The sequence below is a fragment of the Haliaeetus leucocephalus genome, unplaced genomic scaffold, assembly GCF_000737465.1.
Source record: "Haliaeetus leucocephalus isolate CR32 unplaced genomic scaffold, Haliaeetus_leucocephalus-4.0 Scaffold1014, whole genome shotgun sequence".
Lineage (NCBI taxonomy): Eukaryota > Metazoa > Chordata > Aves > Accipitriformes > Accipitridae > Haliaeetus > Haliaeetus leucocephalus.
Window position 1 is genome coordinate 3115994 of NW_010973450.1, and position 15439 is coordinate 3131432.

Genomic DNA, 15439 nt, shown 5'->3' on the forward strand with positions numbered 1-15439 from the left:
GTCAGTAATTTCCTCCACTGCATTTTTTCCTTCCTAACAAACTTTTATCAATCAAAATGACTGGAGAGATGAAGTGACCAGACCAGGGAAAAAGATTTACATGATTCATTGGACTGGTAAATTCTGCATTAAAAAAGATAAACAGAAGCAACAGAAAGCAACAACTTTCAAAGCTTGTTTTTTATGCATCATTAAAAACAGGCCATATGTGATTAAACAAATATCCTGTGCCCTCATCTTAACTCTGCTGTCCTTCAAGAACTCATATGACTCCGAGCTCCTTAAGTACATGACGTGTAGTCTGCAAATGGCACCGTACAGGGCTCGAGAGCATTCAAGATCAAAGCAGTTTAAGAGAATCAGGCTTATTTATTGGGTGAGCGCGTGAATATAATTGATATAGTAATAGAGCATTGTAATTACTTGAATTTACTAAAGGTCACAGCCCTGCAAGTACCCAGAACGTGCAGTCTGCAAATGGCATTTTAAGTTGCTCGAGCGCCTTCGAGATCAAAGGATCTTAAGAGAATCATATTGCTAGTGAGTGGGAGTCTGAGTAGGAGTCTGAACAAAGTTGCTAAGTAGTTTGAGCATTTTAAGTACTTCAGGGCACTGCAGCATGAGTACAAAGTAATAGGACAAAATAACACCAGCTTGTCAGTGCTTGGTTTTCCAGAGCTGGACTAGTGATGAGAAACTCAGATGATGGTAATTTTAGCAGGGTGCCACCTAACCAAACAAAAGAGTCATCCGCTTGGGCTGGTGTCTGGCAAACACAATCCAAACAGGATGAAAAACCCAGTTATGAGTTTGAGGCTTCTGCCTAAAACAGCTGGAAGGAAAACGTGGAGCTGAGCTCAGCACGGTTCCCCAAGGGCACCACAGTGCCAGGTACAGTCAGGGGAATAACAGACAAGAAAGTGCCACTAGGGATCAAGAAAAACCCCCAAATGGGGACATGCTAAGTATAAACTCTCTTTTATACTACAAGGCTGCCCGAGGCTGGTTGGTAGGGCTGCGGATCAAAGGAGATGAGTGTTGCAGCTCTCAGCCACAAGTGGTTAAAGTGGAGAAACAGAGAGCAGCATCTTTCAGAGAGAGCTAAGAAACAAAGGATGCTGAGAGATGTGCTACTGAGGGGAGTGCAGTGAGCCAGGCATGCACACACCTGGCGTGGAAACACGTGGCTTGTCCGTACAGACCTCCGTACGCACTGCCAGTCCACTTGTTGCCGTGAATACTAATTCAGCAGTAAAATAATGAACTGTTCTTTTTGTTTGATTCTTTCTTTACAAGGTTGCATAGTTAATTTCAATTTATTTAAACACCAAGAAACTTGGTAAGATTCAGGGGATAGGCATGTAGCATATATTGGTGGCTAATTTTGGAAGATCTGTGAAAAACATCAAGAGCATCTCTTTTTTTCTCTGTAACGGTAAAGACGACCATGCATCAGCACAACTCTGTGATGGTTCTAAAAGCTGGAAGACATTTCTAACTACTTTAAACCAAAATGCTAGTAAAAAGTATTAGCTATAAGTAAGAAAATCTCCAAATTATTAAGACGTAAATATCAAAACTGAAAACCTCTGTAACTGCACTGTTAAAATGCCTCCAACACTCTACAAATTATCTGGTTTTGGCCATCAGCATGCATCATGTCACATTTAAAAATCAGACTCTGTGACTGTCCAGTACACTCTCAGCTAAGTGAGCCCCTGAAATAAGTTAGCAGTAAAGGAGAAAACAGCAGAAATCAGGTCGCACCACTTGCAGAGACAATCAACATCAGTGCATTACAAAAGACAAAGAGTTGTTAGAAAAATAACTGTCCTTTCAGCTAGTTAGTATTCAATCACTGAAGTGGAAAATCTTCTGTCTCAACTTGATTTTAGGAGAAAGAAATATTTTACTGAGTCACCTTACACCTTTGAGGACAAAGTTCAATTTGCTGGTACAAGCACTAGTATTCAGGAGAAAGACTGAAAGTGAGCAATTTCTTTTCAGTAAAATGTAACTTAGAAAGAAACACAAATATACCTGCTTCATCATAGGATACAGTCAATTTTTCCAGCATTTCTCGATCAATTGATAAAATCTGCTGTTCCAGGATGGTTTGGTAAGACAGCACACTGTTCTCCTTGTCTTTCTCATAGTCTTGAAGATGTTGTTTTAGGACTTCAGGCAGACGGGACTTCACATATTCTGCTGCCGACTATGTAGAAAAGAGGCAAAGGTTTAATTAATACATTTTCTTTTGAAAAGCTTTATGCCTACCCATAGCAAATTTTTTTTTCTTTTAAATTTAAAGCTTTCTCAAATGTAACTCCTCACAATAAAACACTCTTAATGCTACTAACTCCATGGTGCAAAATCCACAGGTCATTTATCTGCCAAAATGACCCCTGCCCACCCAAAAATTCCAGATCGTTGGGGATATAATGAACGAAATTCCCGAGCTGAAGCATAACCACTCTTCGGCAGGGAGTTTATGGCAGTCCAGAAAGAGTTACCCATGCTGGACTAGACACATACATACCACAACAGCTCAACTTCTTCATTGTTAACATATTCTGAAAATATAACTACGAAATATGTCATCCTTATTCTAAATTTTAAAGTACAAAGTGACAGAGTGGAATCACTTCACCTGCTATTGATATCGAACCAGGCTCAGATAGGGAGATAGAAGTGAATGTTAACAGCATTAAAAAATGACATACATACATACATATACATGCACATCCACACATGGAAAATTCTTTAAAATTTTTTTCTCTGACTGCTCAAGGCCATAAGAAAACAGAAATTAACACAAGGTGGCATGGTTGTACCAATGTTATGGAGCCTTGTGTAAAAAAGTGCATGGTAGTAACTAATAAGAGCATCTGCCTCTGGAGAGGTGTTGGTGCTGCCAGGATCCCTGCCACCACTGGAACAGGTCTCTCCCTCGGGGTTTGGGCTCAGACACCTTGGTGAGACCCAAACACAAACCAGCTTTCTGCTTTTTAAGCATTGGCATCCCTCTCTTGCAAGTATTACACTCCCACTTAAGAGGGACTAGAAAGTCCCTTTTTCTGGCATGGTTTTGGGCTGTTTTGGGGTTTTTTTGCTTTCCATCTCTGATACAAATGTAACTGGAAAAGGAAGATGTAGCAAAGGCTGCTGCCCAGTGCTCCAGCTTTCCTGCCAACCTCAAGACCAAAGGAAAAAAAAATGATAACAAGGTTGTATTATTTCAGGCCTGGAACTGACCAGAAGTTACCTCTACTCAGCAACAGGCTCTTCCTGGGTTTATATTTAGTTTTCCAAAGTCAATTGCTGATTAAATTGCAACCTTAAAATATCATTGGAGTTGTGTTCAATTTTTCTGCAAGCTAAGCCATGTGAGACGAATGAAATTATTCTAGGAAAACGAAACAAACTCTCCACATGAGTACAGCATATTTAATGTTACATTTTAATAGTGGTTTTCTTCCAAGGGAAGGCCAAAAGATACGCTGTATACTAATTATTTTAGTCCAAGTTCAGGCATTTGTGTTTAATGTTTCCTTTGAGAAGAGGTTTTACTCTGCAGGGGGCTATTTTTGTGCTCTCCCTAAGGCAGCAATTCTGAAGACCAGAAAACAAAACAAGAATTTATACATACTCATTTTCTGAAATACATCTTGTGCAGCTGAGTGAATATTTGCATACTACTCGCTATAAATACATAAGGAAAAATACCCATGCTGTCCCGAAGATCTTACAGCTCAAGTAAAAATCAAGAGACAGATGGGTACAAGCAGATGGGAAAACCATTGAGACCATCAGCTGTGGTTGGCGTGACGGACAGCCATCGCGAGCCACATGCAGCCCAATTGTCAAGTCTTTCCATAGGCATCGAGGCCGAGGATTACACCGATCTCAAGTGTGATCTCACAGGTGGGAATTTTTCCCCCACAGTGAGAAGCAAAACCCAACACTCTTGCTTAGTCCACTGCCTTTCACATTATATCTAGATGTCATTAAAAATTTAAACTGTAAAGCAATGATGAAACCAATACAAACTCCTCTCCTTTTCTAGCAAGAAAGGTGATCAGCCACATCTGAGTAATTACACCCCTAGCTGCACTGCACCAATGAGATGGATAGTACTATATTTTATTCAGTACAAAAGTAATTTTATCTAGGTTTTAAAAAGTCACTCCAGTACCTGGAACATTAAAAAAGAAAAAGTGTAAGGGTGTGAGTGCATGTGTTTATGCATGTGCTTGGTATTAAAGAAACCAAGAAGCTAACTGTACCGGGTGAATAAAAATTAAACAACATTTTAAAAAGAAAGACTTCCACCATTTCCACGCTCTTCCATCTTACCTCAATTCTCATTGCACAGACCACAGTATTCAACATCTGAGTAGATCACAAACTTCCCCTGTGTGTATCCCTTACCGATTTCGGCGCAGACCGCAGCCCAGAGACCCCTTTGCGGGATGCTGCTCACGGGCAGCCCGCTGGCAGAGCATCCCACCACTCCGGCCAGCCTGCCGGCAGCTCAGCCGCTTATCCTCCAGCCAGCACTGGGGTTCCCCCGCTCTCACGAAATCTATTTTCATTAATATATGTATTTGTGTCACAGGCGGAAGTTAGGGGGAAAAACTCATTTCACTACTTTGAGGCTTCAAAATAGCTTTATCCTCTTTTCCTCTGTATGGTCCCTCTAACTCCTGCAGGAAGGAATTACAAACATGGCTGAGGTCAGGTGTTTTCCAGGAGCAGCTATTAGTTATAGGCGTACAACTAATTGTACAATATCTGCTGGTCAGTCTTCCTCATCACCACCCCTACAAGAAAGCAGCTTGGAGCCCTAGGCACTGCAGCAGAGAGAAATGCAAAGAAACGGTGGTCCTGCTCATGCAGGCACCTTCCCACAGATCACTGCTTCAAAACAACAACATAACAGAAATAAATGCACACTGCTGAACTGTCACCTCTCTCGGTCACGATAGCCTCCTATTTTCTGGCAGGAATTTATCCATTTCTTTTATAAAACTGAAACTGCAGCATCCCCTGTGAATCTGTTTTCAGTCTGAAGCACTCTTCTCCAAATTAAATAAAGGATTGACTTTAATACCTATAATTGACTTTAAGGTATTTCATCCTACCATGGAAAAATAGTATTTCATATGTATAGAATCAATTTTAAAATATCTACATACAATGAAATATACTTGCAGAGCTTATTCACAAAACCCCCACATGTTTCTCTATTCACTAAAAAAAAATCCCCTACATAAAAATCGCATCAGGAACTGCTGAAATCCCTCACTGTGTAGTAACCTGAACCTTAAATGCAGCCAGCATCCTTCTGTAACTACCAGATTTGCCCACATTTTTTAATTGATGAGAAATATATATACCCAAAGTAAATTTTCTTTTTATAAATTATGCTAACCGCCTGCTAAAATTTGCTCTGCTTTTCTGAAGTTTATCTTTCTGGGAGCTCCTTTGTACGTGGGGAAGTAAAGGTCTAAAATGGTTAATTAAAGGCTTCTTTATGAACCTACTTCAAAAGTCAAGTGGCGGCTTGGCAAAGCAGTCTCCTTACACAGCTATATTGGGCAATTTTGGAAAGGCTTTCAACACACGGTAGAGTACTTGGTGTGTGGAAAACCACCACACTCACAAGGGACAGTTGCATCCTTGCTCATCCTCATCACATTCTGCAGGCTGCTACAGCTCAACACATCCCACAGCCTGGCTTCACCAACCCAGCTGACCTTTAAAATTCAGGTTTTCACCAAAGCAAATGCAGGGACCTTGCATATTTCTGGCACTGGAAACACTCAAGCAGGACTCATTAAATTGTGTTATCGGCTGATAAACACCAGTCAGTGGAAAACCCTCTCCAAGTGGCGATGCCCTGGGAATCTGCTTGCTTTTCGCCCCGTGGTGGAGTTGGGTAGGAGGAGCAGGACGGCAGAGCTTCAGGGCTGGCTCCCGAACTGCGCGTCTCTCCACGCAAATACTTGTACACAGAGAAGATACACCTCCATGGGCATAAGTGTAAACATGCAGGAAGCGACCCCAGTACTCTATGACAAAATGCGTTAATTAAGACAGCAAGTGTTAAGCATCTCCACGACCCCATGAAAAACAAGCACTGCAAACAAGAGCTGTGGGAAGATCAGAACACTGGCACATAAGGCAACTGAAGGATCTAATTAGCTGGAATGGCCATTATTTATAAACACAGATTTCCAATTTAAAAAATGGAAGATGGAGACTTTATTGCCTCAGACCCGCACTCTGCACTGATTCCCATGATTTACAGGGAGAGGAGGAAACCCACAAATTTATGATCTTAATATTCTTGAGACAATTCATTCTGCCTGCCCAGCTACTGCAAACATTCAGAGAGCATGGGAAAATACAGGATCCATTTTAGAGTGTGGTAGTGCTGTTATAGCACGTACACCAATAAAGGGTTTAAAAACCAATCAAGATTCCTCTATCGCATCTTGCTGCCTCTCCTTTTTATGTTTCCCTCCCCTCCAAAGACAGATGGGTCACTACAACAAGTTTACTTCTTCAGAGATGATACACCATGAACTGCTGGGCAAGAACAGAATTCACCTTATGAAAAAGAGGAATTTCAACTTTGCTCGCCTCCTGGTTTACCGCAGGGAAATAATTTTTTAAGTAGGATCAAGTGAGTTTGACAAATAAAAGCCTGAGGTGTGTACAACAAATGAACATGGGTGTAAACCTTGTGGAAAACAGTGTTGGCCATGATAATCTCATGGGAAGGAAACATAACAAAGAGTAAAGTGGGACTGATCTGTGGACCCTATTAGACATCTCTATAAGAACTGCGGAGAATACTCAAAACGAGCTGGAAGGAAATTAGTACAGTATCAAAACTAGAATATAATTGGGCAATAAGAGAGGCTCAGTAAATAATTCACAAGACTAGATTGTTAATACAGATGATATAAGTTACTGAGAAAGGAGGCTTTGGAAATAAAGAAGTGCCCTGCACATCAAGAGAGTATTTGCTCTTCTAGGTCCCGTCTGTAAAAGGGAGACAAACCTGCCAAAAGTCATCACGTAAAAAAGAGAAGCAGAGAGCACTACCGTAGCGCAGGTCCACCACACACTGAATGAAAAATTAAGTAGAGGGGTTGGGGTTTTTTAACCAGGAACTGGAATAATCAACTAAAGCACAAGATGTAACGAAGTACTGCAACTACTCAGGTATGTTATAGGAAATATATTTCAGAGCACAGGTTGTCCAGCAAACTTGGAGTGTGCTGGTGATAGCAGCAAAGACCAGTTTGGGTATGGGATGTTCCAGCACTGAGAAGCCCCCTAAGATAGGGAAGGCAAAAGACAACTTTAATGAAGGTGATGATTAATTCTTCAGGGAGAAAACAACACAATAAAGACCAAGGACTTTAAAGGAAAGGCACTTAAAAGGTCTCTGAGGCTTGACAGTACAGAAGGACCAAGAGCTGCAACTCAAAGGAGAAAAGAAGGTATGGGGAGCAAACATTTCCTTAGAGAAATGATGTGAGTGAAAACTATCCCAATGCAGAAACAACCTAGGAATTAACCTGGCTAAGTCACAAGCTGCTCAGTGATCTCAAACTCGAGAAGGACACATATACACAGTCAGAATACCATGTGAATATATGTTGTGGTTTCACATGACAATAAAAGAATAACAAACACTGAGAAACAAATGGAGGCAAAAGAAAAAAATTACTTGGAGCTAGCAAAGGTAGCAAGAAAAGGTTTGACAAGTCCATTTTTAATAAGAAAAAAGCCAGGCAAGATGTTGCTCTACTGCTCAGCAGAGTAGAAAAGCTATTGACAGATGCTGCCATAAAAGCTGAAGTATTTAATGTCTTTTTCTGCTAGAGAACTCAATATCTTTACCTTGCTGCATTCAACTGGCAGCTAATATCAGAGGCAAATAACCAAAATCTCAAGACAGAATAGGGAAAGAACATGTTAGAAAGTGCTTATAAAGATTAGATATTTTCCAGCTGGCTGGGCCAGATGAAATTCATTCAGGTATACATTGGTAATGGGCTGAAACAATCTCTTTAATGACCTCTGTCTTTGAAAATTCACAGAGGATGGCGAGACTCTATTTGGAAAGGGCAAATGTCAGGGCTACGCTTAAAATAGTATAAAGGGAGAGAAACAGAATTACAGACTAGTCAGTTTAACTTTGATGCCTAAAAAATGGGATAAAAGATCAAATGATTTCTACACACACCAAAGCACCAAGATTTGTAAAGCGCGGAGAGCAAAGTGGTTCTCTCAGGGCATAAGAAGAGCTGCTAATTCAGTTCCTATCAACTGCAGTCTAGGGAGCAAATGCTCCCTGGCTCATTCCAGCAAACATGCCTGTGCTTAGAAGTCTTAGTACCACTGATCACATCATCAGCACAGACAAATCTTTCATGCTATTCTCTTAAGCCTTAGGGGATCACAGAGAAATAGCCTTCCATGTAAATTAGGATACTGAATCCCACGCAGATTAAGCATTTCAGAGAATCTTCCAGGATTAAGATGCATCTCCAGAGTCCCCCTGGACCCAACATGTCTGTTTGGTGCTCCTGGGGAGCGGACGCAGAGTGTGGAAGCCTGTCACTGCCACCATCTAACCTTCATTCACAGCTCAACCATTTCAATGCTCACGGAAAAGATTTCAGCTAGAGGAGCTTTTTGAAATATATAATGATCCCATTCAGAATTTCACATTCCACATTTCAGACTAGCACTCCTTAGCAAAAATACCTTTATATACAGACTTCTGGACTCATGTCTTTAAAACACACCACCACACACACACATCATTATTCCAGGAACAGTGCACTTATTAGATATCTCCTAACAGGATGGTAAAATCCATGGCATCATAAGTTTGTGGACAAGAAACGTATTCCAGAGAGTCCATCAGTGATTTTTTTGTAGCAATGCTATAAGGCTTTCCTGTTTATTTAAAAAAAGTACAGTACAAAAATATATATATTTACACACACACACATACATACATATATATATATATATATATATAAAATCAGATTGGTAGGTTAAAGAAATCACATCTCAGATTAAATAAAGACCTGAAAGTCAATTGCCCCCTGACCCACTTCATTCTGGTAGAGATGTCCCTGCTTCCAGGGGTGAATTAGGACAACTTTATGAGCACACTCCCTCTGCCCAGCCATATCATTTTTAAACACGGTGCAGCGTATGGAGTATTTGTTCCCATTTTACTGTATAAACAAATCAGTTGTAAATGGCATCCTGATGCTCTGTTGGGTGCTTACTATAGGAAGGAAACGGTTAAAGAATATTCTTTGGGTTCCTGCCTCCCTGAGAGCTAAACTTAATGCAGACGAACCACCTTTTCAACCTATTCGCACTGCAATGCAGGAAAGGCTGGTGTTGATTGAAGGAGATACAAAAATTCTGCCTCCAGGCCCACATGTGCCACTTCAACTGATTTCAGAGAAATATACGTACATCAGCGCTGACTCTTATGTCTCACACCTGGCATTTAGGATCGGATGCCTTCCCGTCATCAGCATGAACCATGAATAACTCCACTGAAGTCAGTGGGATTTTGCTGAGGCAAACCTCTTGGAATAAGGACATGAAGCTATGAATAGTTATTCAAAAGGAAAACATATGATAGCAAAACATAATCTGCTCTCAAGAGGATAAGACAAGATCTACAAATGGCACCAAGACAAACATTTTGCCCTCTAAAGCAAGGAACTATTTAAAGAACAAACATGCCAAAAGAAACCCATTAGTAGTTTTCCTGTAATACAAACTTTTGGTACACTTAGCCTATTATTTCTATTTAAAAGTGTCCTTTTTCTCCAAAATAAATATTCAAGTAAATAATTTACTATTGATGAATATGTATCCTAAGAAAACAAAACTTACAACTTAAAACAAAGTTATTAGCAAAAGCATGATACCTGAAAACATTTGGGCAACTCAGAAATCCTCTCCTAGGACTTTCAACAAGACTGAACACCAAACCCACCACTATTTATTTTGCAATCCATGCACAATTTATTTCCATAGCAGGAAAAATATTAGCCTCACAAACATCTTTAGTTAATCAGAAGCTATATAATCATGAGAAAATTAACCTGATTCCAAGGAGATGTATAAAGTTCGAATTAGTATTCACACTGGATTGTCAGAGATATATTAAATCCATAATTACAGTAATCCACAGCTGCTTCAACTGTAGAAAATAATGAATTGCCCAGTGAGAACTGGTGTCCATGAAATGGAAAGAAAAGGCCATCTGTTGTGGAGCTTTGCTCTGACTTTATGCTTTGAGCACGGAGAGCTTGATCTTCTTTGACACAGTCTATACGTGGATTTATGGCTACAAGCAATCCAAATAACCGTATCACCAAACAGAAAGGATAAAAATAAAAACTGATGATCATTTATGGCTTTAAATTATGCATTTTAGTTTCTTCCCTAAGATAGTACTTGTCACTCACTTCTTAAATAGACTTATTTAAATGTCCTAGAATGAGAAGCAAGTAAGTCAACAAAATTTGTAATGTAAAAATTACATGTTCTGTTCTCCCTCCCACTCCCTCCAACATTAGTCATATAGAAATGTGTGACATTGCAGTGAGCATACACGCAAATGTTGGCATGGTACTCGTTAATCTATGACACAGATCAGAAGAGGTAAGAATAAATGGAAAACAATTATTTTCCATCTTCCAATGAGGGAGTGGTTAGTTAAATACTTGTACAAGTCATTTTTTAATAACTAATTTTAATTGATTAATTAAAATTAACAAAAACATGCTCCATGTGATATAGCCAAGCAGTCACTCATTCTACAGATGGGGAAAGAAACAAAGCACAGAGACTGATTTGTCAGAGATTTCACTGCAAGTGGCAGAGCTACACGAGCGCTCTGGAATCTGGACATCTAATCATAAGATTAATTTTATCAAGGCAAGGGGGAGAATTATGATTATCTTGTCTGGCATCTTGAATCAGGACCACAGGACTTCCCCATCTCATTGTTTGAATGAATAAGTCATTTTGAAAAATATGCGACTGTTTCAGAGACAGAGAATCTTCCATAGCCCTTGAAAGTTAATTATCTTTACTGTTAGAGGATAAATTCACATACCACAGAAAATGTTCACATTATTTCCAATCTGATTCTGCTATTATCTATGACTTTCAGCCACTGAATCAAGTAAAATGTCTGCTCACCTACATTCCTCTTTATCATGTAAATACATGCAAATTGATCAAATCACCCCATTATCTTCTCATTGATAAACTCAATAGATGCAGCTCATTGAATGGCACATTATTACATGTCACATTATCTCGCACCCTTTCTAATCTTTTCAAGCATCCATATGGTTCTCCTTTGAATGCTCCTATTTTCCAGCTTTGGTCTTTAGGGGTAATCATCACAGCAAGGCAACACACCACAGAGGAAGACTTACTAATACGAAAACCACTTCCTTACTTTTATTAACCATTTGCATTATGCTTATTGGCTCACCATTGCCTTGAGATCTCATGTACAGTTCATGCAGCCCCAAAATCTTTTATGACCTACATTGTGCAATATTATATATACACACTTAGAGTTGATTATACTCGAATGCATGCTACTTGCATGCATCTACCTGACAAATGAGTCAAACTTCTCTGGATTGTTAACTGAATGTCATTATTTATCACTTCTCCAATCTTTGATTAAATTATTAAGTCACACCCCTGCAAGAGCCAGGACGGCTCTCCTTATGAATATACCCACTCAACAATTTCTCTATATAATTATCCTGAAGTCTACCACACAACCCAAATTTAATCCCTTTAATACATACCTTATTGATTTTAAAGTATTCAAAATAGCACGTACATCAAGTCAAAACACATGTTCTTGTAAGTTTTGGCTAACTGCTATGAGAACTATTATTATTGCTAAAAACAATCAAATGCTTTGATTCATACAGCTCTGAAGTTGAATACAGCTATGAAGTGGAATCCTACTCACAACGAAATCAAGTATATTCTCATTAATGAGCATGGATGATGGGACAGAGCGCGCCCTCAGCAACTTCGCAGATGATACAAAACTAGGAGGAGCACTTGATACACCAGATGGATGCGCTGCCACTTAGAGGGACTTGGACATGCTGGAGAAATGGGCTAACAGGAACCTCATGAAGTTCAGCAAAGGGAACTGCAAAGTCCTGCCCCTGAGGAGGAACACCCCCAAGCAGCAGTACACACTGGGGGCTAACCAGCTGGAAAGCTGGTTGAAGAAGGACCTGGGGGTCCTGGTGGACAACAAGCTGACCACGAGCCATCAATGTGCCCTAGCAGCAAAGAGGGCCAACAGCACAATGGGCTGCATTAGGTAGAGCGTTGCCAGCAGGTCGAGGGGTGATCCTTCCCCTCTGCTCAGCACTGGTGAGAGGCATCTGGAGTGTTGGGTCCAGTGCTGGGCTCCCCAGTACAACAGAGACAGGGACATACTGGAGTGAGTCCAGTGAAGGGACATGAAGATGATTAAGGGACTGAAGCATCTGTCATGCAAGGAGAGGCTAAGAGAGCTGGGACTGTTCAGCCCAATGAAGAGAAGGCTCAGGGTGATTTTATCCATGTGTACAAACACAAATGATAGAACCAGGTTTCTCTCAGTGGTGCCCAGTGAATGGGCACAAACTGAAATACAGTAAATTCCATTTAAACCTATGAAAAAAAAATTTTTATGGTGCGAGTGGTCAAACACTGAGGCAGGTTGCCTGGAGTAGCTGTGGAGTCTCCATCCTTGGAGACAGTCAAAGCCCAACTGGACATGTTCTTGAGCAGCCTGCTCCAGCTGCCCTGTCTCCAGCAGAAGTTGGACTGGATGGTCTCCAGAGGCACTTCCAACCTCAGCCCCTCTGTGACTCTGTAAAAATATTTCCAGAGAATTCAATGGGATGGCTACTCTACCCAGAATATTTATTTTGGTTGTTTAGACAACCGCATGTATGCACCCAAAAATGTTTAGTAAATATATTAAGAATAATAAGAGGAGTTATTACCCTAGTAAAAGGAGATGCATTAGCACTTAAATTGCATATGCACAGACACAAACTCTGAATCTTAATTGTGCTAGGAAGCCAATTATTATTCATGCCCTTTTTAGAAGAATTGAGATTAGCGGATAAAATAAACTGAAAATTAGCCACAGACAAAGCACTTATTTTATAACACTCCTGTTATTCTTAACAAATAGGAAGCTGAAGCTTATTGTAAAGGTGATGTATTTCATAAATTCTGGAAGATGCACAAGCACAGACACAAAAGACAAACAATAATTAGGACTACTGTATCCACATGGCCATATGTAAAGGACATTATTATTTGGCATATGAGACTAATATCTCTATTGGCCAAAAGGCAAGATTTAGCTAATGGAACAAAGCAAAATATGTTTGAATGAATTACTACAGGAAAAAAAAAGTCAAGATTTAACCAAAATTTTATGCTAATTAGTTGTAACTATTAACATAGATGAACTGAGTGTTAAATTAGGAAATGTTAAAAAAGGTTTAAAAATGCATTAAAATACTTCTTCACTACCAGTTAACAGTGCAGAAAAATCTAGGTCCCAAATTACAATTTATGGTTGCAAGTGATTACTAAATATAAATGCCTATACAGCTATACCAGCAGGGACTGCATTTGCTGAAGACCTGCCAGAAAAATTTCACCCAACCAGGATGAACTGAAACATTTTCTTATATTACTGTAATCAAATCTAAGCAATGGGGGATTTTTTTTTTTTTTTATACTGGCATAAAAAAAGCAGAAGTGAGATAAAGAGAAATAACACTGAAAATGAGGGCTGAAATGTCATAAGAACAACTAACATGACAAGAGTATTGAACTGCTCATTTTTCAAGTTAGGCATCCAGCATTTTTTGATATAGAAAAATACTGCATTTTGTATTTTACCGAGCTCATCAAGTTAAACACAGAAGATGAAAAAAATCAGTTTTGCAAAATAAATGCAACTTTGTACAACTCCTGAAAAAACGATGTTTAAAACTTTGTGACTGTAACCTTGCATCAATGCAGGTCCTGAAATGAAAGCCTTCATCAGCAATTAAAGTACCTTAAAACTACCAGGGGACTTCTACAGGTGTTTCTGTGCAGATGCTTTTCCAAATAGCAGTGGGATACAGGATGGTTTATGAAGAATCAGTTTTACCAGAAGCCTTTCATTCTGCTACTTCAGTTGAAGGAAAAATGTATTTATAGCCTACTAGACTCAATTAAACAGCAAGAAGCATTCTTCCTTCTTTGCCATTGTTCTCTCCCTCCAAGCAAAGAAAGAGTGAATATAGTGGAGTATTTTAGTCTAAATGGTCTCCCCTGATTTAGAGACATCACTTTCTGTCAAGCAGAAATCATCACAAGAACTAGAGTCAGTCTCGGCTGAAACACTCTAAGAATTAGTTTGTTATGCAGGGGACCAAAAAGACTATTTTCACCTGCTTAGAATTTTACCAAAACTCAACCATCTAGTCAGAAACCTATATTCTATTTTAGATTCTTATTCTGAAAAAAACCCAAACCCAAACCAAAACCCAAAACAAAAAAACCATAGTCCAAATAATTTAATTTATCTAGAGAATGAAGTTAAGGAACAAGACATTACTTTTCCCACTGTAAAAGTCACAGTTTTGGCAAACACTTCCTTAAATAGCTTCAGCTTGATACCACCTCAGTCACGCAGAGCAGGGGACTGCACATGCAGGGCACTCGTACTTATTGGGATGTCTCCATGATAGAGCAAGGCATTGCTATCGGGTGATAGATGAAGAGACCAGCACACAAGACACCTTATATACAGCTGGGAACTTGCATCTCCTACGATGCCCAGCACAGAAACGTGCCAGTATTGCTTGTGTCCTTTGCCACCTACCATCTGTTTGATTGCACGGTGTGAAGTGTGCTCAGAGGAATGCTGGTCAGGACTGGTAGACCGAGGCTTGCTGACCATTACTTTTAGCTGAAGTAATTTGTACAGATGGTTCATACAGAGCTGTTCTGTATTTGCAGGCTCTCATGCAGAAAGGCAGGTACACAGACGCCGACCTGTGAGTCACTCCTCAGGATTTAGGTTGTGGCACAAGGTAAATAAATGTTCTGCCCTTCTGCATTACGATTTTATAACTGTGTGTGGAAGACAGGTATGGTTCATTCTAAAAAGTAAAGTATAAGGGTTTTTTTAATGGACTTAAAAGAATAGGGGAAGCACAGTATCAGACATGCACTGGTTCCCACTCTGCTGCTCTGGGCGCATTTTCCCCCAAGAACTAGGGTACTTGCAAGCCTCCCATTGCTCCTTTTCACAATACTGAGTCCA

The 15439-nt window shown here is 39.8% G+C and overlaps 1 protein-coding gene across 1 annotated transcript in view; it reads right to left on the reverse strand.

Annotated features, from left to right (window-relative positions):
• Positions 1 to 15439, reverse strand: part of PPM1L (protein phosphatase, Mg2+/Mn2+ dependent, 1L) — a 98331-nt gene that overhangs the window by 21952 nt on the left and 60940 nt on the right. The window contains exon 2 of the mRNA XM_010584978.1: positions 2041 to 2215. Within this exon, the coding sequence (XP_010583280.1) occupies positions 2041 to 2215 (175 nt within the window). The remainder of the gene's footprint in view (positions 1 to 2040; positions 2216 to 15439) is intronic.